Below are 26,383 nucleotides of genomic sequence, written 5' to 3' on the forward strand. Positions count from 1 at the left end.
TCTTTGCTGTAGTAGCTTCCTTCTGAACATCCATCTTCCGACGTCCGGGCCCTTGTGGGCCACCTGCCCGGCGGCTCTGGGCCTCATGGATCATGGACTCGGGGAAGTCTGAACCGGATGGGGATCAAGGCCCAGGACGACACGACGACGACGACGACGGGGAGTGGAGAAAAAGGGGTCCAAGTGCCGGTGAGTTATATGTGGCAGCCGGAGAGTAAAAAGAACCCACGTTGCAATCTGCTCGTGTACCTCGTCTAATCGCCGCATTTTCCATTGTGTTTGCTTTTTGATGAAGACAGGTGGAGCGGATCCAGAATGGACACGATGAGGATTCCGTGTACCATGGATGTGGTTAGATGTCGTGGGCGAGACGAGAGTCAAGAGAAACGGAGACGTCCGCATGTACGCGCACTTGGTCGACGACGACGACGTAGCAAATCTTGCGCGGTACGAGAATTTCAAACACGGAGATAACACGAATAGAAAAGCTCCCCCATCCAGCCCGGCGAGCGAGCATACCACCGCCTCAAGCCCTTGGCTGCCAAGTTGACAAGAATGACAAAAAAGAAGGTTTCTTGTCCTTGCGACTCTAGCTCCACTTTTGCTTCGGAAAGAATCTTGCGATTCAATACTACTCTGGCGGGCGAAGGAGGGGAAGAGGGTTTCAAGACCACCTTGCTCAGACATTCGCGCGAGTCGTCCTGACATGAGAGGTTGAGGCGTGGCCATCATAATCGTACGAAGAGCTGCTCTAGCCCTCCGGCGACGCCCCCTCCCGTCGTTCGTTCGTCATCATACTGGCTTCCTGTTGATGAACACACCTTTGATGATGCGAGTGACGGACGGACATTGTGACGGAGGCGGGGAGGAGCATGCGGTCTGGGTCTAGAGACTGATAGACACAGGGGGCCCAACCCGATGGTAGCGGCCCCGGACGACAATGGCGACGACAATTAACGCGACATCACTGTCAAGGTGGTTCTCGCGGCGGCGAAGAGGCGAATTCGATACCCTGGCAAAAACGTCTGTCACTTGCCATGGCACTCAACTTGCTTCGTAGCACTGCTGATGACATATGCGCCTCGTTTACATGGCCCGTCCCTATCGATGTCATCTGCAGTGTCTGCGATCTCGAGGCTTTGCCTTCCCTCTCCCGCATCAACACGAGTCCCGTGACAGAGGTTCTTGTCCCGTAGCAATGACGGTCGAGGCAACGTCGTGTAGTTGCGGCCGCTGCCTTTGCAACGTCAGCTAGGGACGTGCCTGCGGAACGTCGCACGCAAGGCTCTGCGGTGGGTAAAGGGACCAGAGTAGCATTGGCAGTAGTGGCAGCAGCTCAAGTCAGTCAGGCACAATGAAGCTCTCACGCCGGTGAATCGTCTTCCGCGTGGACTGCCGGGTCCGGGAGGCGGAGGTTGCTTGCCACTGTCGCCATCAAGCCAGGCTCAGCTAGCCGGAATCAAAACGTTTGCTCTCGTAGCAATCCGGTGGCAGTTCGAGGCGAGGAAGGGTTTTGCATGGGCCCTGCTCGAGATTTCCACGCCTTAATATCGATGCTATTGCAGCATCACCACTGGAGCCCACTTCCAGTTGGGTACAAGCGTACGCTGGGCAGCTCCAGTCTCACCTCTGCGCTCCCAAGGGCCAAATGTCGGCTGTGAGCTCTCCGCTGCAGTATGTAGGGGCTCTGAAAGTTTAGCGTCGTCGAGGACGGCCTTAGGCCTTCTTTCCAGGATGCCTATCCTTGAATATCGCTCGACTTTTCGACCGACCACGCCCAGAATGTAGGACGGAGGTCGAGACAGTTGGTAGGGCAGCTTGGGAGCCGTTCAAGTGGAGACGGGCATGCGCTAGGAACGCCACGATCAGAAGCAGCCGCACTTTGTTTTCGCTCTTGACCTCCACCCCCCAAGAGTTATGCAGGTTTAGTCGAGCCCAAGGTGCCCATTGGCCGAGGATATTGGTCGGAAAAACAGCAGGTGTTCAATTCGGCCCTTCCAGGCTAAATTGATGTCGTTCAGCGGGAGAGGGGGATCGCGGTGCCGGCCAAGCTCCCCATCCGTCCCCTGGCTCCTTGTCATCGACAAGGGACGGGGGAATCTATACTCACGCCGTACGAAGAAACAAGCAACGACCGGGGCCTAGAAACAAAATACTCTCTCGAGCTCTCCAAAAGACCAATCTCATCTCGGAATCGAGCAAAACGAGATGATGCTAGCGGGATGAAGGGGGGCCCGGAGGATGGGCATTGTGGGTTGCGATGTTCGCGTTGCGGGGTACAGATTTTTGACATGGACCCATTGGAAGAAACAAATAAGCGATTTGTTTCTCAATTTGGGAGAGGAGGCAGCTACCGACGGCGGCGACTTTGCCCGTGCCTGTGCTCCGAGATGCATCTTTGATCGCTTGTTCGAAGAACTCCATCGGTTAATATCCGCCTTCTCGTCGACGTTCGGGATTGCTCCTCTCTTACGCGTCAATATTGTCGCGGGTCTGTCCTCCTTTGCGTAAACCACGGAGATTGAAGGTATCCAGCCAGGGGAGGACGGGAGCCGAACATTTCCCAATGACAATCACGGTGCCTGCGTGAAACAAAACAGTGGCTCAAGAGGGGTTCGCCAAAAGATAGGGCTGCATCGCCACACATGGACAGCGATTGAAAATTGCATTTGTTTCTATGTCAGGAAACAAGGACATTGCGACCGTCTTCGGCCGAGTTTCCTGTTCATGCCTCGAGCCCTGTTGTGCGGACGACGTACGGCGGTAGGTAATCTCGGGTGATACTGCAGCATCGATGGTCGTCATTTTCCGAGGCTGGGAACTCCACCGTTTTTCACGCCGCATTAGTGGCTGTGAGGCACGGCACGGCACATTCGCTTCGTGGCGGACGTCGTCGACGCCATGATATCGCCGCCGATTCGTCTCGTTGGGCTTCGTGCAGCGACTGGTAACTTCTCAGATTCCTCTCGCGAGAGCCAGATCGACACATGAGGTCATCCTTGGGTGACCTCAAATGGTCTGGACTCGGTGGCAGGGTTCAACCCTCCCCGGCAGATGGAGGGAAATCAGCACAACCATTTCAACAAGCGCGCCAGTGCTAAACCCCTGCAGGCATTTTAAGAGCATCCCGTGGTCGTCCGGCCAAACATCGTCGTTGACTTTCGGAACACGAGGCCGATTTGGCATGCCAATCGGCAGGACGGCTGTACGAATAGCAAATGCTGGACCGACCTTCTGTACGTTCGATCGGTCGCTGACAGGAGTCATCGGCTGCCGTTATGCAGTGCTGCGCTCAGGCCCGCTCCATGTACCATGAGCGCATCGGCGCCAAGCCTAGACTGAGAGCCGGCTCGCGCGCCACGAGATCGCTTCTGCCATTCGCCTCAGATGTGCGCCTCACGTATCGCCTCGGTTCGATGGTGGCTTGCTTGATCTGTCCTAGCCGGCCGTTTCCTGTCGGGGAGCAGACGTCGAAGGCCTCATCAGCGACCTCCTGCGCCATTATCCCGATATTTGACCCGGGATGAACAGTGTGCTCGGCGCGCCAAAGGAAACAGGGCTGGCCATGCTGTGGTTCTCAAAGGATGTCCCCTTCGCGCCTGTCGAGTTCGTCTAATGATGTGCGGGCAGGCAGCTCGGGTACTGCATGCAGACCCTCGGCAAGCAGTCCCTTGAGAGAGGAAAAAAAACAGACGCTCAACCTCACAAGCGACTGTCGCTGAAGTAAACTTTCCCGACGAGCCCACACGTGCTGCGGCTTGCGCCCGTCAGTGCGCCTACGACGACTGACCTGCGCGTCTGCGAGTCAACGGCGCTGTCAACTCGAGGTAAGGGGCCGCTGCTACTTGCCGGGGCGATCAGCGCCAGGGCCGCCGCGGCCATGCTGAGTCAACAATGACAACCATCGCCCATCGGCCCATTACTTGAAGATTGAGCATGGGTTGTGCCGGACATGGCCAGGGGGGAGGGGATGGGGATACAATTCGACTTTGAATCCGCCGACCAATCCAGCAGGGTTGCCGACAGAGGACAGAGGAGCGGCAACGTCTTTTCGGGTGTCGAGAGGGCGTGAGTCTCGGGAAATGGGAAAAGAAAAAATGCGTTTCTTAATCGAGCAGCAGTTTCCTGACAAGCACGGGGATCACCGTCCCAAAGGAGCCTGCTGTGCCGGAAACTTGCCTGAAAAGAGCTTAGATGCTGGTGGAGGCTAGATTAATTCGTCCACGGCCGGAGAGATGTGGATGGCTGGACAGGGGGCGGCCCTCTTCGGTAAGGACGGTTTGCGACCATGACAAGGTCCCGACGAGATGCTTGGCTCAAGAGAATCGGGGAGTCTTGCGCCATTCTCGTGTCCCGTCCCCATTGTCCCCATTGTCCCCTGAATTTGTTTCTTGCTTGTTTGGGTGGGAACCCGGCGATGTGGCGTGTACGTCGTCTAGCAGTGGCACCTCAGAGCCGACTGCCGCGAGCCACACGTCGTCCCCTTGAAGCTCTCATTTCCTCCCCCGCTGTGTTTCTCTGTGTGCCCTCTGTAGATCCATCAGGATCCCATGCCGTGGCTTGTTGTTGTTGGTCGTTGTCGTCTCCAGGCTCCATGTCGTTGGAGCGACCCAGCTCGGAGAATTGATGGCCTTGGGATTCTTGACGCGTTGGGTTGCAACACAAAATCCATAATCCAGAGAGCCGATCGCTTGGGTCCAACTTCCTGTGCCTCGTGGCGGCGCAGAATGTTTCAATATCCAGTGCAGGACAGGTCTGAGCGCCGTGAACAGTCCAGCAGCTAGCTAGTCATGTTTCCCCCGAGGCCGTCTGTCGCGAGAAGATGGCTCGCAGTTATGTTAGTGCCGTGCCAATTGTGAATGCGCAAAGTAATGAAAACACGTTTTGTTCAATCGACCACTAGTGCAATCTGCAGGAGTTGTGATTGTGTCGATATGGCTCGCGGAAGCAGGTTGCGTTGCCAGGGGGTCCGGTGGTTCTGGAGGGGTATATTAGCGAGCACATATACGCGTTAGACGACCGGACTATGGCCATGGGTTGCGAGAGCGATAATCTCGGCCTGTAATCCACAAACAAGAGCTGCATGCGGTTGTTTCCCAGAAACATCGACCCCTTGTGTAAAAATAACAAAAACCTGGCGTCTGGTTCGCGAACTGCAGTCCCAAACGGTGATTGACCCCTTAACTGCAGGTGACGATTCAGAAGTCGGCCTCGACCGAGCGGCTGATCAAGGCGGTTGACGGTATGGCTGTTTATCTGATGTAAGTTCGTGTTTCCCATGCCTACACAGCCCAGTCGAGCCCTGTCAAGTGTTTCGATCTCGAAACACAGACCAACACCAAATCAGTCCTTGATCGGGGAGTGTTGAAACAGTCTCCCAGTGAGTGCCGCTCTGCCCCCCGTCCAACGGCCTTCTCCACCGTCAAAGATGACGAGAATTCTGGGCGACGGTCGGCAGAGGGTCGAAAGGTCCCTTGGGAAGCCAATCAGATGTGCATCAAACCACCAAAAGGTCCAAGGCGTGACAGGGCCCGTGAGGTGAGGGCTGTTAGGGGCTCCAGTGTGGACCGGCAGGGACGGGGGCTGGTTCGACAGACAAGCGGCAAGCCCATCTGCACAAGGAATCCGCGTCGACAAGAGGCGTGACGGGTCCCGTGCCCGCGCGATCTCACAGAAAATTCGCCGTGAACCCCCCCTTGGCCCCCCCGGACGGTTACATCCAGCAAGGGATGCTTCCGCCGCGAACGTTGGTCTGTGACGAAGTCTGCGACTACAACGGGGAAGCTCTTTAGTTGAAGCGCGTCACAAGAATAGCGTGCAATCGTACCAGTTCCAGAACGAGGCCCGTGGAGAGTACGTGAAGCCGCCATAAGGTTGGCCAAGTCTGGGAAGAGGCGGTCTTGGAGGCCCTCGGAATCAGGGAAGAGGCGAGAAGAAACAGAGGTCCAGAGGCAGCTTCTGCAGACCCGCAAACCCTGAATTGTGAAGATGGGCGGATGGATAGTTGGTTGGCAGCGGTAATTTAGGGTAGCGTTCGCAAGGTTCCTTAAGGTAAGGTAGGTAGGTACTCGTAGCTGGTAGTGCAGAGTTCGGTGGTGTATTCCTAGGCGCTCCCGTAGTGGCGGTACTCGAGCAACTGTGATCGACCTTGTAGCCGCGCTGCCGGGGACTGCCAGTCAAGGACGTATCCAAGAGAGGGGACTCGTACGACTGTCATTTAGCGGGAGCCCGATGGAGTGTTCCGTAGGAGGAGCTCGGCATGTCGAAAGTTGAACATGGCCGTCGTCATTGCTTGTCCGGTGGGCGATTCGGTAGCGGAGTTTCGAGAGGTGTTTTCCCCTTCCGGACCGGTGTGGTGCCCCGGTGCAAGGTAGTTGATTAAAGGCGCACGCACGTTTCTTCGACTTGCAGCTCGATATCCCACCGGATGTACAGTGTATTTTGGCAGCTGCTCAATGCTCGCTAAATGGAAGGAATGACCGACGGGCGACGGAGCCATCGTCTATTTTGGCAGCCGGGCAGCCCGCGAACCCCCCCGTAAAAGGACTTTGAGTGTCTTGTCTGGCCCGTGTGCCCTCCACAGAGGGAGGAGGTGTTGACCGAGTGCAGGATTAGTACAGAAGGTCCGTAGAAGCCAGTAGGTCGTCTGGGAGGTAAGGTAGGTAAGGTAGGTCAGGTAGGTGCAGTCTGTCGGTCTGGTCTGTGGAAACGTTGAAGGTGAGGTGGTCTGAAGTTGACGTGGTTCCCGTGTCGTACTAGTTGATAGTGCGTCTCTTAGCGCTGTCACTTGCATACGTAGTCTAACGGCTTGGATTGCCAGTGCAGAGAGGGCAGAGCGCAGACAGCCTAAGCAGTGTCCACACAGACTGACACCTGCTGTCAGGTACTGTCACCCGTCGTGGCGCGCGTGAGGCAGGAGCTTGTCATTTCGCTCGTGCGCCGGGGGCCCAAGTCGAATAGTTGAGATAACGACGAGCTTGTTGGATGGGAACGGGTAGGCAAATTGAGGCACAACAAAAAAGAAGAAGGGCGTCCCGCAAGGATGGAGGATGAAGAGACCAGAGCGTGTGGGAGGCAGTCCGTCCCCCTAGACACGGGATGAGGGAGGGCGTTGCCGCGGCAAAGCAAGAAAGCCATCAATAAAGCTTCCTTAAGGTTTGTGTAAGGCAAGCACTAGTCAAGCATGGGACGGCAAGGTAAGACGATGTATCTCTAAGGCATGCCATGGTGAGATGATGTGAGCGAGTTAAGGTAAGCTAGACTACAGAGTTGCTTGGCTACGTTGTGTCACCCAGGCCTGGACTCGCAGGACTGGCTGGCAGGAGGGACTGATGAGATGGATGAGATAGCAAGAGGTATCCGTAGGTAGGTAGGTAGGTAGATAGGTAAGGTAGGTAGCAACGGGCGAGCAGGGAGGGTGCTGAGGGCTAAGAAGCTAGGAAGAAGGAGCCGAATGCAACGGCGCTGGCGAGAGTCGTGATTAACTTTGTTTTTGGGGCGGACCACACGCAGGAGGGCGGCGTACCTGAGAAGGAAACAATGGCGTTTGTGCTCCCTCGTCCCCCCGATCCTCTGTGGCCCTCAGTGGCTCACGGCGAAAGAGGCGTTGTGGGGGACGTGGAGAAGGTGACGGTGATGTGCCCGCGATGAGGTGACCCTCACTGGGCGGCGGGGTGGATTTTCATTGGCTTAGGTTGGTACTACGGGGATCACGGGCGACGGGGGTCTGCCTACCGGTCCAGGGTCCTCGCTCTCGTCATGATGTCGATGGACGATGATGCCGGACGGACCACTGACCAGGAGGGTTGGGTTGGTTGATGGGAGGGGGTCAGATGGAGATTCGAAGAGGGGGGCTGGCAGCTTCAAGGACGGACGACGGAGCGAGCTCCTGAGCTTCGCGGCTTCTCAATGGCAGGTTGAAGTGCCTGTCATCTGAGGCATGCAAAGAAAGCTATGTATTACCTCAGACATTTCCATCTCGCGCATAGACACGACGGAGGAAGGTGGAGAAGAGCCACTGGATTATTACGGAGCTTGCATTCGCCAATGCCAGTGTCTTGCTCTCAATAGTCGTTCGGATATGTAGACCGTATGTATGTCGGTAGAGGCAGGGAAGGACGCAGTCGAGACGTACGCGGGCAGTTTGCAAGGTCCGGATACTACAGCACCGCACCGGCGTGGAAGTCGGGGAGGTGGTCAACAAGTCATGTTGAGTGATCACAAGGCAATGTCAGGACTCAGTCGGGTACCACATGCCTCGCGTCATGTTAAGGTAAGGTGAAGCTTGGAGAAAGAAGGTCCAGTCCGGCAGCACCAGAGTGGGCGGGCCGTCGACTTGTGGTGACACTGACCCAGAAGACTTTGGGACTGAAAAACGTGCAAGTGGACAAGCCCGGGTGGGTTGAGATGGACCCTCCACGACGACTCTTCATCCACAACGACGACAAATGCCCGCAAAGTACGAAGTACTCCCCGAGGTAAGGTAGGCACCATGTGGTGGATTCCGGCCGGCATGGGACGGAGAGTAGAGTGACGCTATCAGATGCCAAAGCGAGAGGACAGGACGAGGAAGACGCTGCCGTTGCCGCTGCCGCTGCCGCTGCCGCTGCCGACAACGACGACGACGACATTGACATTGACATTGACATTGACATGGAATAGAAGCAATTGGAGGTCAACTCCAACCTGCTGCGCATGGCGCATGGTCCAATGGAGAAGGGGAGAGGCACAGTGCCACAGGACCCGTCTACGTCCCTGCCTGGGCAGAATACTGGGCAGCAGTGGGAGGTTGAAAGGAGAAAGTGGGAGGTGGAGCCGGCGGCGTAGAGCGACGATTGGCTGGCTTGACGACGGGATTGAATCAGTGCCCCGGCTCGTCGCGCAGGGAAAGCAGACGTGCCAGGCATCTTAGCCCCGGCCAACCCTGTCTGGCATAATTTTGAGTTTTCAATTCCTCTGTTAGTCGCTGCGGGTTTAATATCGGTCCTGCGCACTGTGAGGGGACACTGTATTTCTCCAGCGACTCTGCACCACGTCTGCGCCTTGAAACCCGCTGGACGACGGGGATGAGGCCCTGAACGTGGTCCAACATGGCTGGACATGGGCCCCCCAAGCGCTGCTGGAGTCGCTGGAGACCGCTGGATTAGGCGCTGCGATTGGGAAACCCGACCTCGAGACAGGGCACGCACGCAGCACGCATCGCGACCTGCCCTGCTTGTCGACGACCTCCTGCTTGAGTCCTTGGCATGTGCCCCTCCCTCTCCCCCGTCCCCCCGTCTCTATCCCCCGACCGGTCTTCAACTTGTCCTGGGTAAGGGTCGGTGAAGCGTGGTACCGTGGGCACTTGGGTAGCGTGTCGACGGGGGTGTTGATGGTGGACAGACCACGGGGAACGAGGGCACCAAGGCACGAGGCGGCAATCATGATGAGGTCGGGTGGAGGGTGGATAGTGTGTGATGGTGGATGGTGGATGGTGGATGGTGGATGGTGGATGGTGGATGGTGGATGATGGGATGGGGAATGCCATCAACAGGGTCCTTGAATGGGAAACTTGGCTCCGGGCTTGTCGTCTCCAAGACGCGAGAGCTTTCATGATTCTGCTTCCGGTCGCCGTCGGTCGCCGGGGCGGTGCTGCTGCATCTTTTCCCGCCCTTTCCCCCGACAACCCGATAATAGAAGGTTCAAGGCTGTTAACTCGAGGCAATGTAAGAGCGAGAGTAAGAGCTGGCGAGGCGACGACGACACCATCAACTCGGAGAGCGGGAGGAAGGAGTGACCATGAAGGAAAGAGACTGTCTCGGGTCGGGAAGCAGCAGATGTCAGTGTCAGTTCTACGGATAGTGCCATCCACTACCTTACCTTCCTTCCTTACCTTGTTGCTTTCGATACCTACCCAAGGTACGGCAAGAGCAGCACACTCCTGGCACCTGCTCATGCTCTTGCTATTCGGTTGCAATCGTTGCTTTTGCCCTCCGAGTAGCCCTCTATCGCACCTGCACCTGCACCTGCACTTGCATTGGCAGTTGCACTCGCACTTGCACTTTGCATTCAATTTTGCACTTTGTCGTTCCTGCGGTGGCACTTGCGCTCGCAGATGGCTCTTGCTCTTGCCCCTTCTGTCCTGGGCCTGCTCCGGACACGTTCCGTCTGTCTAGACCTTGACCTTGACCTTGCTCATGACGAGACCGTTAGTTTCTCCTCCTCATCACGATTGAATTCTGGGCCTGGGCCTGCCCCGGATGTGAAAAACCACTTCGACTTCCCCTCCATCTTTTTTTTTTTTTGTTTTTTTTTTGTCCTCCTGCGATGGAGTCGCCATGTCGGTTGTGCGAGTCGCTTTCGTATGTCTTGATTGGCGAAAAACGAGACGGCTCGACATCCCCGAAGCATGCGCTGGCTTCCTTGTCGATTGACTGAGGCGCTGCAGCTTGCAAGGTAAAGATGCCTTACTTTGTCCATAGGCCCGACTGTTAATAGCCATTTCCTTGGAACAGGAAATTTATTATCGATAGTTGCTATTCGCTGCTCCGTAACTCATTAACCCTCTGTAAAGCAACCATGCGACAACAACCTTACCAGACCCTCAATTATCGGCCAGCTTCTTTACTTAGGCACATGTCCCCGGCAACCAAATGCACCTGCATACAATCCGAATCAATCAATCAACCAATACAGCGAGAACTCGGGAGTTGCGAGACATTGGACACCCAAGTCCCCGAGTCTCCAATAAGTCTGCAAGTGTACGTAAGCCGACCGGGTCATTCCCCCTCGTGCCCGCTTCTGTCCACCGCCGAATCGTCAACGTCCCCCCCTCACCTTGAGGTACTCGGACTACGCTCCGATCGCATCTCCATCTCCATCTCGGGAGACGGCGCGCGCGCGCGACTCGACTCGACTCATCCGCATCATCATGCAGGCAATCGCGTCGTCCGGCCTGCTCGTCCCATCTCCTCCCGTCCCCCATCCTCCATCCCATCCCTCGGCATAGCTAGCCAAGCTGGGCCCTACTACTTGCTACAGGCAAGTGGACATCTGATGATGGTCGGCCGCACACCGCAGACCGCAGAAGGACCACAGACGGCGCGGGCTGCAGTCAGTCAGTTGCTTGGCCCATGTGGCCACCGCTCCGGCCAGAGTCAAGCCCTTAACACTTCTCAGCAGCCATATTCGGCCGCCGCTGCAGCCGTTGGCCCCAAGCTTCTGCAGCTAACGTCCTGCAGCTACTGCGTCCTCTGCATGCACCCGGCCGTGATCCCTTCCCTTGCAGTCGCCCCCAGTGTCCAAGACCAGGACGGGACAAGCAGCGAGAGTCGAGCAAGAGTCAAGACAATTGGAAGAGCAGGACTGGCGGCACCAAGACCAGGTCAACGGCCGAGGTCCACCTCGAGGGCACGCCGTTGATGCTAACCGTCTGCTAGCGCATGTATGCTCGCTGTAAGGCGAGGCAAGGCAAGGTAGGTAAGCCAAGGCGTGGTGAGGTAGCGTAGAGGTTGACCGACCGCCGTCACCCGTCTACCACCACCACCACCACCACCACACCAAAGACTGCAAAGAGCTCCCCCATCCATCCATGTCGGTACATGGAAGCTGCTCAGGTACCTTGCACACCCGTCCAGAGACCTACGAATAGGAACCCGGGATGGCCTTCCCATGGGTCGTGCGATCCGTCGCTCCTGCTTCTGGTGCTTCTGGGGCTCGCGTCCACTGGCACTGCTTTTTGCTCCTCTATCTGTGCTGCAACGCTGCGAGTACTCAATACCTGGAAGCTCGACGACTGGCCAGCCGAAGCTTCTCGGGAGCCATTGCTACTGTGCCGCGGGCCCAATTGCGTGTGAGACGGCGCCTCTGTCAGAAGAACCAGGACAATGCTGACTGGCGTGCAGTGCCTTGTGGCTTTGTGTACGTATATTTCATAATGGGCGGGCTTTATTCAAGGTCGGCTGTATCATCTCGCCTCTTCCCGTCTCGTCCCTTTTTCCGTGCCTCAACCGCGCAGCACCATCATGTAAGGTCCTCGTTGCTGACACTGCGTGTCAAGGCATCGTAATTGGGACAAAGGGCAGCACAGCACGGTCGTCGACTACACGAGCCAAGATTACGTGTTTCTCCAGTTTTGTGTGTATGATGAGACGGGTTGCCTCTTTTTTTGGTTTCCCAGGAACCCCTTTCCAAGTTTCCTCGCTTGGGGGGGAGGAAGGGTGGCCTGGATTTGCAAGTCTGAGCACAGATGATGGGCCAGGTCCCTTCAGGTCGTCCGACACCTTCCGCACGAGGGTTCCAAGGGAAAGAAGGAAACAAACAAAACGCCCAAGAGATTCGAAGAACAATCCAAATGTCGGATATTTTGCGCACAAACCCGAGCCTCGAGCAGGACGAGGCAAGGCAAGACGATACAGGAAACGACCAGGGGCAAGCCGGTAGGTACTGTAGTACATATGTACGCTCTTTTGCTAGCCGTAAGTACTCCGTACCAACTTCAAGATGTGCAAGGTATCGCTATAGACTATGGAGATGGAGGCAGGTCGATGGATAGGTGCCTTGCTTGGGGGCCTTGGCTGCGCCGCGCCAGCACGATGCCAGCGATGGGTTGCGACTGGTTCGTGGGAATCCGGACACGGCACCTCCTCACCTCAGTTGACAGAGATGTGTGGGCTGCGTGCCGTAGCGCACTTCGGCTCTCTCTCACTCACACACACTCCCGTCTGTCTCTCTCCTCCGGCTTCCTCCAGCGTCTGCGTCTGCGTATGCGCGGGCGGCGGCGGCGGCGGGACCACACCGGGGGGAAGAGAGGGAGGGGGGACAGGACTCGAGTTCCGTTGTCGACGTCGACGTCTTCCCTTCCCTGTCCTTACAAGTGGACGTCGGCCCCGGTACGTACACTGCCTGGACTGAGGTGACTGCCCTGCTCGCCCCCGATGTGGCACCCGTGGACCGTCACAAAGTCCGGCCCATCAACTGCCATGATCAGGACCCAGGTGGACCTCCCACCTACCCTGCGCTTTTTGCGGACCCCTGGCCCGGGTGCGGGCACAGACTGTTAGCTTCCCCTTTCAGGAACTCCTCCAACGAACATGCCTGCACGCCTCCGCATCTGTGCCTCGCCCATATTTTTTTTTTCTCTCCTCTCCAGCACTCTCTGTTGCTGGTGTGTGTCTTGCTCTCGCGTATGGATGGCATTGCTCTCTTCTCATTGCTTCCAATTCCCCGAGGCTTGCCTTGCCTTGCCTGCATCTCTACCTTGCCACTTTTACGACTCACTGCCACACGCGCATACCGGGCACAGATCACCGGCGGGAGAGGCTGGTCTTGTCTTGTATCCAGTCGCAGCTGTTCAACCTTGAACCCTCTTACTTGTCAGTTACGGTAACACAGTCCGCGCAACTCGCAAGAGCCGTCCACGAGGGGGAGAAGAGGAGCCAGGAGATTGCGCCTGGCCCATAAGGTCACTAGCGTCCATGTATGTAAGTCATAACGGATCTCCATATGAGTCTAATCATGCGCAGTGAGGCCTTGAGAGATGCAACCGCCAGCAGCATCGCGACTCGCGAGTCGTGAAGACGCATGCCATTCCCCATACCGACCACCAAGCCATGCCAGACTTGCCATCTTGGACACGTTTGACCGACCCGACCGCCCCTATTACCTTCCCTTCCCAGGACACCATGCAACCGCTCATGACAAGAGAGATACCAACTATCGTCTTTGCCATCCATTTTTATTTTTCTCCGTCCCTTCGATTTTCCCCCAGCCACGCCCCATCGTGGTGAGGGGTAATCCGTTCATCCATCGCTCTTCTCTCTCGTGGTCTCGCAGAACCTCCTCCTCGCGGCCCCGACCCGTCAACCTGCATGCGCTTGCTATTGCGCGTGGTCTCCATCAAGAGAGTCATGGCACTTATTTTTTGACGGCAGAGCCCGAACAATAAGAAACCCGCACTTGCAAGTCGCGACTACGCCTTAAGGCTTGAACGAACCGCGCCGTTACCAGCCTTGCTTTTCTAAATCCAACGCCCCTCACACCCCTCCTTCGCCGTTCGTCGGCGAGCGCAGGCTCTGGAAAAAAGAGAGACATTGCCTTCTGGCTGACCAGCCCGCCAGCCAGCAAAAGCCTCAGTCAGGCGCCTGTGTCTATTATATTAACCCTCTCTTAATATTGCCTGCCCACTCCACCATACCCGGACAGGGATGCTTCCAAATGGATGTGTGCCCCAAGCGAGTTCACTCAACCCCCGGTCTCTAGCAATCTCGTGAACCGATTCTCTCCCCTCCCCTCCCTCCTCTCTCACACCCCCTAGTCCCCACGCCTTTCCCGTTTTTGCCCTTCATCGGCGTCTCTGCCCAACGGTCTTCTAGAAAATAAATGGGCCGCTGGCCTACGAGAGCCGTCGGAGGATTCTCTGTCTAGTCTTCCTCATCGGCCTACCCCCTCCACCGACCCCTGGCCGCACGCCATGGGTCACCTATTGGCCGGCACGAGGGGATTTGGAGCCCTTCCAGCCTGCGATTTCCTCCTCAAGAGATGGCCCCCCGTGCCTCCGTACGATCCATGCCAGGTTCTTCTCCGTCCCTCCATCTCGACGGAGCTACTTACCGCACATGCCACCCTGCTCACCAGGGTCAGTAGTGCCAACCCTGAAGGCTTGCCGTCAACTCTCTTCCATGTCTCTCGCTGCTAGCAATGTCAGTTTGTGCAAGGGCACTCGTTCGCGCCGTCCGGCAGAAGCGGGGGTGTGTTCTGTGAGTGTGTGTATGGGTGTGTGTGTGCGCGCGTAGGTGCGAGGGAGACAGAAAGCGAGAGCGCAGAGTGAGAAGCTTGTAGTAGCGTAAACTGAGTGTCCGGCTGGGGCCTACTCGACCGGTGTGGTGTGTCTCGTACATGATGACGATGACCGCTGGATACGCCTGTTTGTTCACTCTTGTGTCTATGGATGCAAGTTGTGAGTGAGTAAACAATACATCAGGACGGCGGGCCATCAACGAATAAGCATCAAAGACGCAATGTCCTAAATCCCGGAGACCCGTCCCCCTCATTCACTTGAGTGTATCTGTGGTACGGATACCCAGGTAAGAAGAACATGTACGCAGTATCCGCCGTATGCTCTGTGTGATATGTGCAATTTCATAAACCCAAGCTCGAGTGAGCTACGGACTATTCGTACATGCATACTGCAACAGCAGTTGAAGCACCTGGACCTGGTATCCTGAACTGTGCTCGTTTGCTCTTATCAAACCGTTTCAGTGCCGCCCCTCGTCCTGACCACGACTTGTCTCCTCTCGCCGTCCCCCCTTCCCCATAGCGCCGCCTTCTAAGAAGGGTATTTCCCTAAACCTGGTCGCCGCTCTGCAGGGCGCATCCATACCCCCATCGCTGTAGCTCCATTGCGTGCCTTGTTCTTCCGCTCACCAGATCGCCCGCTGCTCCCCTTCTCCTTCCCAGTATGGTTGCATGCACTGACCGTCGTCGACCAAGAACACGCCGTTGCGTTGTACTAGTGACCTCTCCTCTCCTGCTGGCTTCTGCCGCTGAAGAAGACAGACAGACACGCACACCACACATGCTGCTTCTGCTGCTGCTACTCCAATACAGTACACGCAAGTAATAAGTGGTCGACGGGGTCGGTGCTGCCAGCCAGCACGCATCCATTGTAGGAGCATCCCGTCGAGACATCGACTCCCGTCGTTTGCCGTGGTGGTAGGTCGTCCTCCTCGACTTGTTCCCCTCGCCCCGACTCGCATCAACTCGACTCGACACAAACTCGACCTTGGCTGGCCTCCCCCAGCCCTGCCCCATCCAGTATCCACCCAAGAACAGTGCCGAAGATTTTCATCAGACACCCCCTCCAACATCTACCGTCCTCCTGCCTGCTACCCATCCACCCCATCATATACAAGTATACATCTGTCCCTGCAACCTTAAACATGACCGTCGTCCGTTGAACCTCAACTTCACCTTTGCATCTCCTGCATCTTCTCGAGTCTTCGCCCATCACTGTTCGACACCAAACAAAAGGCCGTCCTCATCGCCCTCCTCCCGCCGTCTTCCCTTGGTCATCACACGGCTGAGCATCTACATCCCGTATATGCCTTGCTGATCCCCGCCAGCAAGAAACCACATATCTTGTGAAGGAGAGGTGTGCGCTTGGGTCTGGAACAGGACTGCAGCGCTCCAGAAGGGCATGCTCTAATGTCAACCACGGTGACCTACCCCGTCATGGCAGAGTTGAAAGAGCCGGCGCATTCCAGTCTTTGGTCCAACTATGGAAGTCCCGTCCAGATGGCGTCTCGATTCAACAACAGCCTGGATTCCGGCCTCGGAGGCCATGCCGCCAACTCGCCACACGCAGGCCGCCCAAGAAGCCACCACCCGAGCGTAGACCACGGCTCCTACCCGTACGGTCGCTACCCCCAGGATGAATCTGATGCGTACGACAGGCACGCGCATCCAAGCCTGTCCTCCCACCACAGCTTCCCCAACCTGAAGAGGCCGTACTCCCATACCGAGCAGCCTCCTTACCAGGAGATTGTCCAGGATCTGAGGGACGACGGGTCCAAGCTGACGGTGAACCACGACCACAAGCTGCTATCCTTCAAGAGAGTGCAGGATAAGCACACGATTCTTGACCAGCATGGGCGCATGCAGCAGCTGGAGCTGTCTGCCCAGCTCCACGGAATGTTCTTCCTCTCCGAGATGCCCACCAACACCAACGACGGCACCATCATCCAGCCCGAGCTTACCTGCTACCGACGAAACCTCTTCCAGATCAGCGGCTCTCTGATCACCCCGCGCGGCCAGCTCTCGGTCGTCACCGAGACTGGCGAGACTGTTCCCGTCAGCAACACCGAAGTCACCATCTCCGCTATCGAGTCGGTCGATGGCCATCCCGTCCGTCTCATCGTCATTCCCTGGAAGACGCCCCCACCCAACTCCCCCGAGATCTCCCAGACCGCGGACCAAGAGCCAGCATCACTTCCCCTGATCCCCTTCCAAGAGGACGGCTCCGAGGCCGATGGAGAATATGCCGTATACCCCATCGGGTGGCGCCGATTGCAGTTCAGAATGTGAGTAACTTGGAGCACGCTTGCACAAAGGAACGATTTCGTATTAACTCTGGTTCAGCGCTACCGCGAACAACGGCAGAAGGAAGGAACTGCAGCAGCACTTTGTGCTCCATCTCAAGGTCGTCGCCACGCTGGCCAACGGCAGCAAGGTCGTGCTTACGGAATCGACAACGGCTCCCATCGTTGTGCGTGGCCGCAGCCCGCGCAACTTCCAAGCCAGGAAAGAGATTCCTCTGCTCGGCTCCAGCGCTGGCTCAAGAGGCCAGGCCTTGGTCGAGACCGGATTGGGTATCGTGGCAGGACCGTTGGCAGTCAAGCCGCAAGAAGCCAAGGCAAGAGGGTTGGATATGCAGATGCCCCGCTCCGCCTTCACCTTCAGCGCCGGAGGGCCCAAGATGCCAGGAGCCCCGATGACAGCTATGAGATCAAAGTAAGCCCGCCCAGCCAACCCCTCCATTCCTTCGCCTGGACTTGCCAAATCGATCACTCGATCGACTTGGTGCGTGTCCATCACTTGATGAACGCCGACTCCTGACAGAAGAACCTCGCTGACTAGTTCCAGCTCCTACCCTAACTGGGGCTCCACGAACCCCGTGTCCATGTCTCAACTGCCACCGTCCGGCTCGGGAGGTTACCCGGCGACCTCCATGGCAGGAGAGCCTTACCATAAGGTCCCTCTCTCGGGCGGAACCAGCTTCAGTGCTGAACCGCAAGACATGCCTCTCCAAACATCAATGCCATCGGTCCAGCTGTCGTTGGTAGCAAACGAGCAGCAGCAGCCCCCTATCAGGACCCAATATGCGTACGTCCAGAGCACTACCGCCCCGCCTCCCCTCTCCGTTTCGACGACTGCGATGGCGAGCTCGGACAATGCGCTGAACGTCCCAAGATACGTCGACAACCCGAGGCCCACCAAGAGCCCCAGGCACGCGAGTGTCCCTTCCATCCACAGCACTGGCTCTCTTCCCAACGATTCGTCGCCCGAGTACCGATACGGCTCGTCGTACGGAGCCGTCGGCAGCAACGCCAGCGAGATCCCGCCACCTGCCTACAAGCAGGAGCCTGCTGCCTCCCACCCCGGCCCCGCCCGAGACTACTACCCTCCCGCGAGCTCGTGGACAACAACAGCCGGCGAGCCCGCCTCGACCGTTGCCTACACCAGCGGCGAGGGACGGCCGTACGCCTTCCCCGACCAATACGCCAGCGGAGGTTCAGCGCCGTCAACCAAGCAGGAGGCCGCTGCCCCTCCAGCACCCGGATCATACAGCAGCGCACACCGGGGTTCCTTTGACGGCATGAACCACTACTCCTGGAACACTAATTAGCTGTGCGCATAATTGTTTGGCGGCTGGGTTACGCCATTCGTTCCCCAACTTCGAGAAACAATAATAGGTTCGGGCCGGGCGTGACCAGACTGGCGGAAACAAGTCCTTTGGCCTAGGCTGTTTCCTACCCTGGCACGACGGCCCCTGACTGTGTACCATCATACCCTTCGATTCGAGGCCTGGGAGAGACAGAGCGATTGCGGTTCGGATTTGAGTTTGGGATGTTATTTGCTTTGTTTTTTCTTGTGTCGGCGAGAAGTTTCAGTTCTTTGAGGCCATGACGAAGCTAGGGAGTTCCAAACAACCGGGGGTTTCAGTCCATCGTAGGATGCGATGGACGTCGGGCCCCGACGGGCCTCTCCCCCACACCATCAGCTCGGCATCGGCAACGTCCCTTTTTTATTTTTATGTTTCATGACAGACCGGACCCGAGCATAATTGGGTAGGCGCAGCAACGAGATGGTCGAGATCGGCGTCAAGAGACGGGCATTGTCTGGTGGCTGGGCATTTCGATACCACACGGAGGATAGCATTGACGTCGGATGCTCTGGCCGGACGCTTCTATCACCGGCTCCGGGCCGTGCTGCGACATTGGGAGGGCGGGTTACATTACGATGTGTATGGTATTTTACTTTCCTTTATATTTTTTGGGACGCGTCGAACGCAGGGTATCGGGGCAAGGAAAGCAATGAAAGGCATTGTGGTCTTCAAACCGGCATCCTCTTTTGATTCCTGCAGTGCGCCGACGATGGCGGTATTTTGTGGTGTTGAAGGGAGAGAGAGAGAGAGAAAGCCTTCTAAGCCTGGGATGGCACGACGTCCAGAAAAGAGCCTCATCCCGCTGAGGCGGTTGAGTTCCGCCACCCGAACGCCAGGGATGGCCGAGCGTTCAGCTGATTTGTTCAGCACGGGAGCGACCCAACCTACTGGTAACTTTCGAGACCCGGGCAGGCGGTGAAGACGAAACGGTGTGGGCAGTCCTTTTGGTTTTTGTGTTTTGGTCGGTTGGGAATGGGTGGATTGGCTTGGCCTTGTCTCGTTTTTTGGGTTCCAATGTTGCTCGCACGACGGCGGCGACCTACATTGTTGTGTTATGCGTGCGCGCAAACTTTGGTGGAGGGAAATTTGGATGAGGCTGGCTTGTTTTACTTTTCAATTTGTTAGATGGAGGAAGGGAGGAGGAAAGAGAAGGAATCCTCTTTTTAGTGAGACAGAGAGAAGAGAAAAAAAATGCCCAGAAAATGCACAAAGCGATGAGACAGAGACCAAAGCTTTTCTCCCCGTCCCATGTTTTCCTGCTGCCGCCCCTCTCAGCCCACTTCAACATTTCCCCGCCTGGGGGAAACAAGAAGCTCGTATTGGGGATTATCGTGTGTATCGGTGTAGTGCGAGAGAGGGGGGACCGGACCCGGGTACGAGACGGGCAGGCAGGGCTATTTATTATTAACAACCTCAAGTTCTGTTGGTACACAACGCAAACGCCAACCGCAAGCCAAACCCCACGAGGTACTTTCGTCCATTGTGTGCTTGCGTCTGACCCGGTTCTAGCCTCCCTCCCTTTGGCTCCTAAAATTACCTTGCCTGCCTCGCCGGGCGTTCGCAATGTTGGGCGGGTTCCCACTCACACAAACACAGCATAGCACGTTGGTCGCTCACGCGCACCAACGGCGGAGGCGCATCGTCATCTCATCTCACCTCGTCACCTTGCCTTACATACCGTTACGCTCGCCGCACCCACCCCCCTCCCTCCCTCCCTCCGCTCTTCCAATAGTCTGGGCAGACTAGCCTGGCGCCGTTTGTTGGCGTTGGCGGCGGCGGTGGTGGCGGTGGCCGGCGCGGAGCGGGAGACCCCACGTGCGGTGGGAACCAATGCACCGGAGATCATATATGTCCTTGTTGTATGGTGTGCGTTGCGTTTTCTCTTGCATGGTTTGTCACTGTTTCGTCGTGCTGTTGGTTCGTTTCCCCTCCCTCTTCCTGTACTCCTCTTGCTCCCATCTCCCGTAGGATTCACTCCATGGATTAGGAAACCCACTCACTTCGCTGTCCGCCCCCGCCGTTTGGAGGAGAGAGGGAGGGGGACAGCGCAGGCTACGCTCCTGCTGCGGAGGAGGAAGGGACAGCAGGCCGCTTGCGCGTCGTTGGACGTTGCATCGCGGTAAGCCACAGACCTCCAACGGTCCAACGGGGCGTAACGAGCGGGATGCCCGTTTCGGCGCTTTTTTGGGCAAGTAGTACGAACTGCTCCTCAGCTGAATGGGCGCGGAATCATTCATCACTGGCGGGGCTCGGAGGAACATGGAGGGGCGTGTGTCAATGTGTGAGGGCGGCGCATTTTACGTTGGTTCTGCTTGTTCTTCGTTCTCATTTTACCAAGAGTTCGGGTTGGGAGATTTGCTTCTCTGCTCGGGCCCGAGGGATCGGGTAGGTAGGGGAGGGTCCGCCCCGAATTTGGTGATGATGACGATCCGTCACCTGTCAAAGGTGCACCAACACACGCAACCCACACCACCCACACTACCTGTCAAGGGAGATGAGGGGGGGTGGACAAGGGTGTTCGTGGTCAGAAGGAAGGGGAACCAACGCGACGAGGAACAAGCAAGCCATGCACATCACACACCACGGAACCGGCGCGTTGGGACGGTGGTTCTTCCTTCGGGGAGTTCGTCGTAAATCCCCAAGCAAGACGGGAAAGCAAGCAAGCAAGCAAGCAGCCACCCGAACCCCGGCCCGCCCTCCACCTCCTCACATGGCGTCGAGGACTGACACCCCTCCCCTGAAGAGCTGAGCTGAACTCGCCGGGGCTGGACGCCAAGGCAGCGGAGCGGAAGGGATGCGGCTGCCATGTGGTTTGGATGTGAGACAGTATATCAGTAAAGAAACGAGGACGGTGGCCACGTTGTTTTCATACATCCCAGGGCTCGGATTTGAGTTGCAGTGCAGCTTGCTTTGACATGTTGTGGCAGCCGGAAGGGAGGGGGGCTGCTGCGTTGTGTCTGTCTACCTGCGTCCGTAGCGTTTCTTCTATGCGTGGTGGCTTTTACGGCCGTAGGATTCTCGTCGTGTGTCCACATCAACTGCCACTCAACAACCATTACAACCAATGTTCCACGGGAAACTGAGGCGGGCAATCCTGTTGGTGAAGGGATGGAGAGGTCAAGGTGGGCTAAATACTCTTGATGGGTTTCTCCAGACATGCCTCGGCATCTTGTCACTGCTGGTGGAGAGCTGGGTGCCACAGGTGGTCCCCGCGCTATTGGCGATAAGATAAGCCACACTGAACTCCGTCATTCCCACTTTTAGCGAAGCGAAAAATCTCAATTGGAGACGCCAATTGGGGTGCGACGGTCGGCGGTCCCATTCCGCTGTTCAGCCGCACCTTTTGGTCTGGAAGAAATTCGATAGCTCCTGCTCGGACGCCGTTCTAGGGGTGACGATCGAAATACCCACGACGCAACGCAAACGCGGGACCACCGGCCGGCAATCGCTGTTTTCTGCACGAGACACACACCGAGGGGAACACACAAAGCACCCAGCAACCATGTTTGAGCTCCCGGACGCAAAGAGGTTCGTCGCCCGGTGCTTCGACCCTTGAACGCGACGCTGACTGTTGTTGGGGGTGGTTAGGGTCCGGAGGCAAGACCTGCAGTCCGACTCGGAAGACGAGGCGCCGGTCCGCGACGACGAGCAGGATGCGGAGCTGCTGGCGAAGCTGCACGCTCGCATGGCGGGCATGATCGACCTGGGCAGCCTCGAACAGCCCGCGCCGACGCCGAAGAAGAATGCCGCCGACAAGACGACGGAAGACGAGGACGCCGCGATGGGAGACGCCGCAGCAGACGAACCGGCCGAGCCCGAGGAGTTCGAGTTCCGCCTGTTCTCCACCGCGCCGGCGACCAAGATCGCGCTCGTCGACGAGGACGAGCGCGCGATGGAGGGCGACGGCGACATGGTCCGCAAGAGGCCGCTGTCGTACTACGTCGCGGAGGAGGCGTCGGCGGCGGCGAGGGAGGAGTTCGCGGCCGCGGCGGTGTCGGGGGAGGACGTGCTGGAGCGGGCGAAGCAGAGGTGGTGGGGGATGGAGATGCCGTGGCGCGTGACGACGATTTCCGGCAAGACGAAAAAGGCAGAAAAAGGAGGTGAGGACGAGGAGGCGGCGCGGAGGAGGCGGCCGGGGAAGAAGAAGAGGATCGCGCTGAGGATGAAGGAGCGGGAGAAGAAGAAGAAGGCCGAAGAGGCGGCGCAGGCGAAGATGGGCAAGGAGGAGGCGCTGAAGGAGAAGAAGAAGAGGCTGAACAGGGCGAAGAAGTTGAGGAAGCGGGCCAAGGCGAAGGAGGCCAAGGCTGCGGGCGGTGGTGGCGATGAGGCAGACGATTCTGGGGACTCGTCTGACAGCGGCGATGAGTAGCACAAAGGCGTTCATCGGTCTGGTCCGGTGGTCTTTCAGAAGAGGTGTCTATGATTTATGAGCGAAACAATTTGAGCGGCATTGGGTCGACCCCCCTGACCGTATAGTCATCACGTCTCTGGAGCGGTTTGATTGAGGCTGTGACTTGCTCGGCTTACCTCATCCGAGGTTGAACATGATCTTGCTGCGATTTTAGCAAACCTGGATGCATGCCAAAGGTTATGGTGTTCTCGTTGGGAGCGTTGCGCTGGTGCCCATCTGCAATGAGACCGGTAGCAGACCTCAGTTCCAAATGACACAAGGAGGGCGGACTGCCCCGTCTGTCTGTAAAGATGAGTACGGCTGCGCAAAGTGGGCTTCAAACACAGCGGGAACGACGTGGCTCGTGGTATTAGAAATGTGTTAACCAGGCTTTGCCGATGTGAAAGCAGTCCAGCACTTCTACATGGCCACACGTACCGGATCGCCTAGGATTATTATCGTATACCAGCTCAAAGGTGCAGTATTCATCATGCTCTAGTCCTATGCAATAATTCGCTACGGCTTACATGCCTTCCCTCATAGTAATCAGTTCCAGTCTCTGCGGACATCTCTGGGGTCTGGTATGTGCAAATACTCCTACCCCGTTCTATCATGAATCGTCATCGCTGTCTTCCTCATCCATCAACGCCATCTGAACAAAATGCCGTATCCAAGCCTCGTGCTGGGGGTTGAGTTCCCCATCGCCGATTACTCCTGCAGCGCCATTTCCGCCTCCTGCAACAGGCACCCGCTGGGCCTGGTTCTGGTTCGGGTTCCTCTGTTGATTCTGCCGACGACCTCCTCGACCGTCCATGGCACCCCTATTCCCTCGACCGCGTCCGCCTCGCGGTTGATGACCTCCTCGGCGGGCCGGTGGTGCTGGTGCTATCGGAGCAGCGGGCGGGATAGGGCCCTGGCCTATGCCGGCGGCAGCTCCCCCTCGCCCCCCTCGGGGCGCTGGGTCAGCCCCGATGCGAAGAACGAGTGGCCCCTCACGCGCAACACCGCCTGCTGGAGGCCGTGGTTCCTGGACAGCGTTGTCCGCCTCATCCTCCGACTCGGTGTCGTCGGGCTCCTCGATCTCGGGAACGATATCAATCACCTCGACGGGCTGCGGAGCCTGCTGCTGCTGCTGCCTGCCGCCGGCGAACCCGACATCCACATCATCGCCGTCTCCGCCTTCGAGCTCCCACAGCCGCATGTAGCACGAGGTGAATTTGCCGTTGGGCTGCTCGTTGAAGTGCGCGTAGGGATTCCGCGGGTCGAGCCAGGCGGAGCAGAGGTAGCAAAAATGGGAGGCGCAGCGGAAGCATATCATGTGGTTGCAACCGTGTGTCTTCTGCGCCGGGACGCCGCAGGTCGGGCACGGCGTTGTGTGTAGATTGATGTAGTCGATCGACGCCTGCTCCTCGGCCGTCATCTCCTCCTTGTCGCGCTTGGGCGTGCAGCGGAAGAACTCGCCGTGCCACGACTGGAAGCAGCGGCTGCAGAAGGCGAAGCCGCAGTCTTCGCAGATGGCCAAGAGGTCGCCGACGTCAAACGTCTTTTTCGTCTTTTGCTTCCCGTCAGTTCCCTGGCCTTCCTCGTCCGTCTCCTCGTCCGAGCTTTCCACGTCCTCCAGGCCATCTGGCTTCCTGTGTTTCTTCGACCTCGCAGCTCCGTTGCACCATGATCGAGGGCAGTAAATGGTGTTCTTGTCCGACTCGAGCTCGTTCTTGTACTTGAGCGTCACGTAGCGGGTAACGGTATCTTGGGACAGGCCCATCTGTAGCAGTTCACTCGGGCTGATGGCGGTTTTGACCTTGCGCTTCTTCGTTCTCCCCGAGGCGCCTTGCGTCTCCGCTCGCTCCTTTGCACAGTTCGGGGCAAGACAGCGAACGGTGGCCAAGTCTCCTTCTGTGATGGCATTATCGTAGAACTCCTGTAAGCATTGGGTGCAGAAAATGTGCCCGCAGTCGAGCATCTTGTGACAGACTGAACCCTTCTTGGGATCTGTTCAAACATTAGCGCCGGCGCGTCGACGGCCTCGGGGAGGAACAAGCGCACCTAAACAGACGCCGCAGTCAAAGGTCTCCTTTGCAAACGCGGCCCGAGTAGCCTCGATGTCGTAGTCCAAAACGGCGATTTTGTGAAGCGGGTCAATCTCCAGCGCTCCGTTCCCGTCCACCATGCCAAACACGTCGTCGGCGGCCTGTTGCACATGATCGATGTACGTGAAGGCGACCATGTCCCTGCCCATTTCCTCCCACAACCGCGGGCCGTCATCCTCCAGTTTCCTGGTGGCCTCCTTCGACAGCCAGGGTGGCGACGTGCTTATGCTGACACTCGGCGGCTTCTCTGAGGGATAGCCCTGTGGCAAAGATATGCGGACAACGACGGACGGCAGGTGGAATAGCTCGTGGGATTCGACGCGGGGCTCGACGCCGGGGATTTGCGCCGCAGCGGGGACGTCGGCGTTCGAGGCAGCCGGGAAGGTGACGGTTACGGGCTTCGCAGGGTGGACGGGGAGCTCGATGGAGAAGGAGTACGGGTTCTGGTCATTGGGCTCGAGTTCGGGGAAGATGGCGTGGAGAGAGCTGAGCTCGTCGTCGCGCGGGTCGTCGCTATCGGCGTCCATGACTGCTACCTGTGGGAGACGGCGACTATCATACTTTTCCGGTGCAATCGCATGCGATATTAAGGCGCAGTGCACGCCGGAAATTATCAGAGTGTGAGACTGCAAACTTGGTCAAAGTTCAGTGCTCTTCACAGTCTCAGCGACGGGCAGCGCGAAGTATATCAGCAACGACGGGAAGCAGTGGCGAAGTCGGACAATGGAGGTGGTATTATTGAGATAGAAGAAATGGTCGCGGAATCCGCGAGAAGAGCGACTGGTTATGACAAGCACATTATACGAGCTTGAGCAGCCGGTGGTGGTCGTGTGGTCTCTGAGGCGTCGGGTCCTCGCGAATGCCTGGTACAAAAACGGCTGACCGAGTTGCTAATCAAAAAATGATGACTCTTTTGCCGCACTGCATCGCGGGGCAAAGAAAAAAAGAATGGGGGGCACCGGTCTTCAAGTCCCTCCCTCCGACCCTCCGACCAGCCGCCGCAATCCTTCTGGAATTCTTTGCCGGGTGACGAAAGGAGGGACGGAGGGGTTCCAGGCCTGGTCAGCCACAAGCCACAAGCGTGGGGCACGAAGCCTCCCGATTGGCCCGAGCTTGGAGCTATGCATCCTGACGTATTATGCAAATATTGGAGAAGCAGGGGCAGTGCGGTCCATTTCGAGTGGCAGGTGTCCAGCAGATACAGCACAACCGTGGACAGCACTAGCAGCATGGAGCGCAACAGCCAGCCAGCGCAACGGCCAGCGCAGCGTAACGGGCTCCATTAGCACTTTGACATTTCTAGGGCGCTGTGCACCACGATCCGCGACATTTGCTCTAACTTTACCAGCCCCTGGGCCCGACTCGCAAAATTCTACTGCCTCACGCGGACCAGTCCTTTTGTCGACGCATATGGCAACTTGCTATCGAGCAATAAGAACCCCCCAATCCCCCGGAGAAACTCCCGCAGCAGTAAGCTGTCAG

General features: G+C 57.5%; 3 protein-coding genes across 3 annotated transcripts; 2 read left to right on the forward strand and 1 right to left on the reverse strand.

Moving 5' to 3' along the window:
* Positions 1-16,209: 16,209 nt before the first annotated feature.
* Positions 16,210-18,382, forward strand: vib-1-0 (Transcription factor vib-1; the record flags this gene model as incomplete). Its single annotated transcript, XM_036636847.1, has 3 exons — positions 16,210-17,057; positions 17,116-17,487; positions 17,620-18,382. The coding sequence occupies 3 exons, from the start codon at positions 16,210-16,212 to the stop codon at positions 18,380-18,382; spliced, it is 1,983 nt and encodes a 660-aa protein (XP_036497029.1).
* A 3,541-nt stretch (positions 18,383-21,923) lies between these two features.
* CGCS363_v004999 (uncharacterized protein) lies at positions 21,924-22,790 on the forward strand (the record flags this gene model as incomplete). Its single annotated transcript, XM_036636848.1, has 2 exons — positions 21,924-21,949; positions 22,010-22,790. 2 exons carry the CDS (start codon positions 21,924-21,926, stop codon positions 22,788-22,790), a joined length of 807 nt encoding a protein of 268 aa, XP_036497030.1.
* Positions 22,791-23,421: 631 nt separating this feature from the next.
* Positions 23,422-25,428, reverse strand: itt1 (E3 ubiquitin-protein ligase itt1; the record flags this gene model as incomplete). Its single annotated transcript, XM_036636849.1, has 2 exons — positions 23,422-24,803; positions 24,858-25,428. 2 exons carry the CDS (start codon positions 25,426-25,428, stop codon positions 23,422-23,424), a joined length of 1,953 nt encoding a protein of 650 aa, XP_036498723.1.
* Positions 25,429-26,383: the final 955 nt, after the last annotated feature.

The sequence above is a fragment of the Colletotrichum siamense genome (genome assembly GCF_013390195.1).
Source record: "Colletotrichum siamense strain Cg363 chromosome Unknown KSG_Cg363_contig03, whole genome shotgun sequence".
NCBI lineage: Eukaryota > Fungi > Ascomycota > Sordariomycetes > Glomerellales > Glomerellaceae > Colletotrichum > Colletotrichum siamense.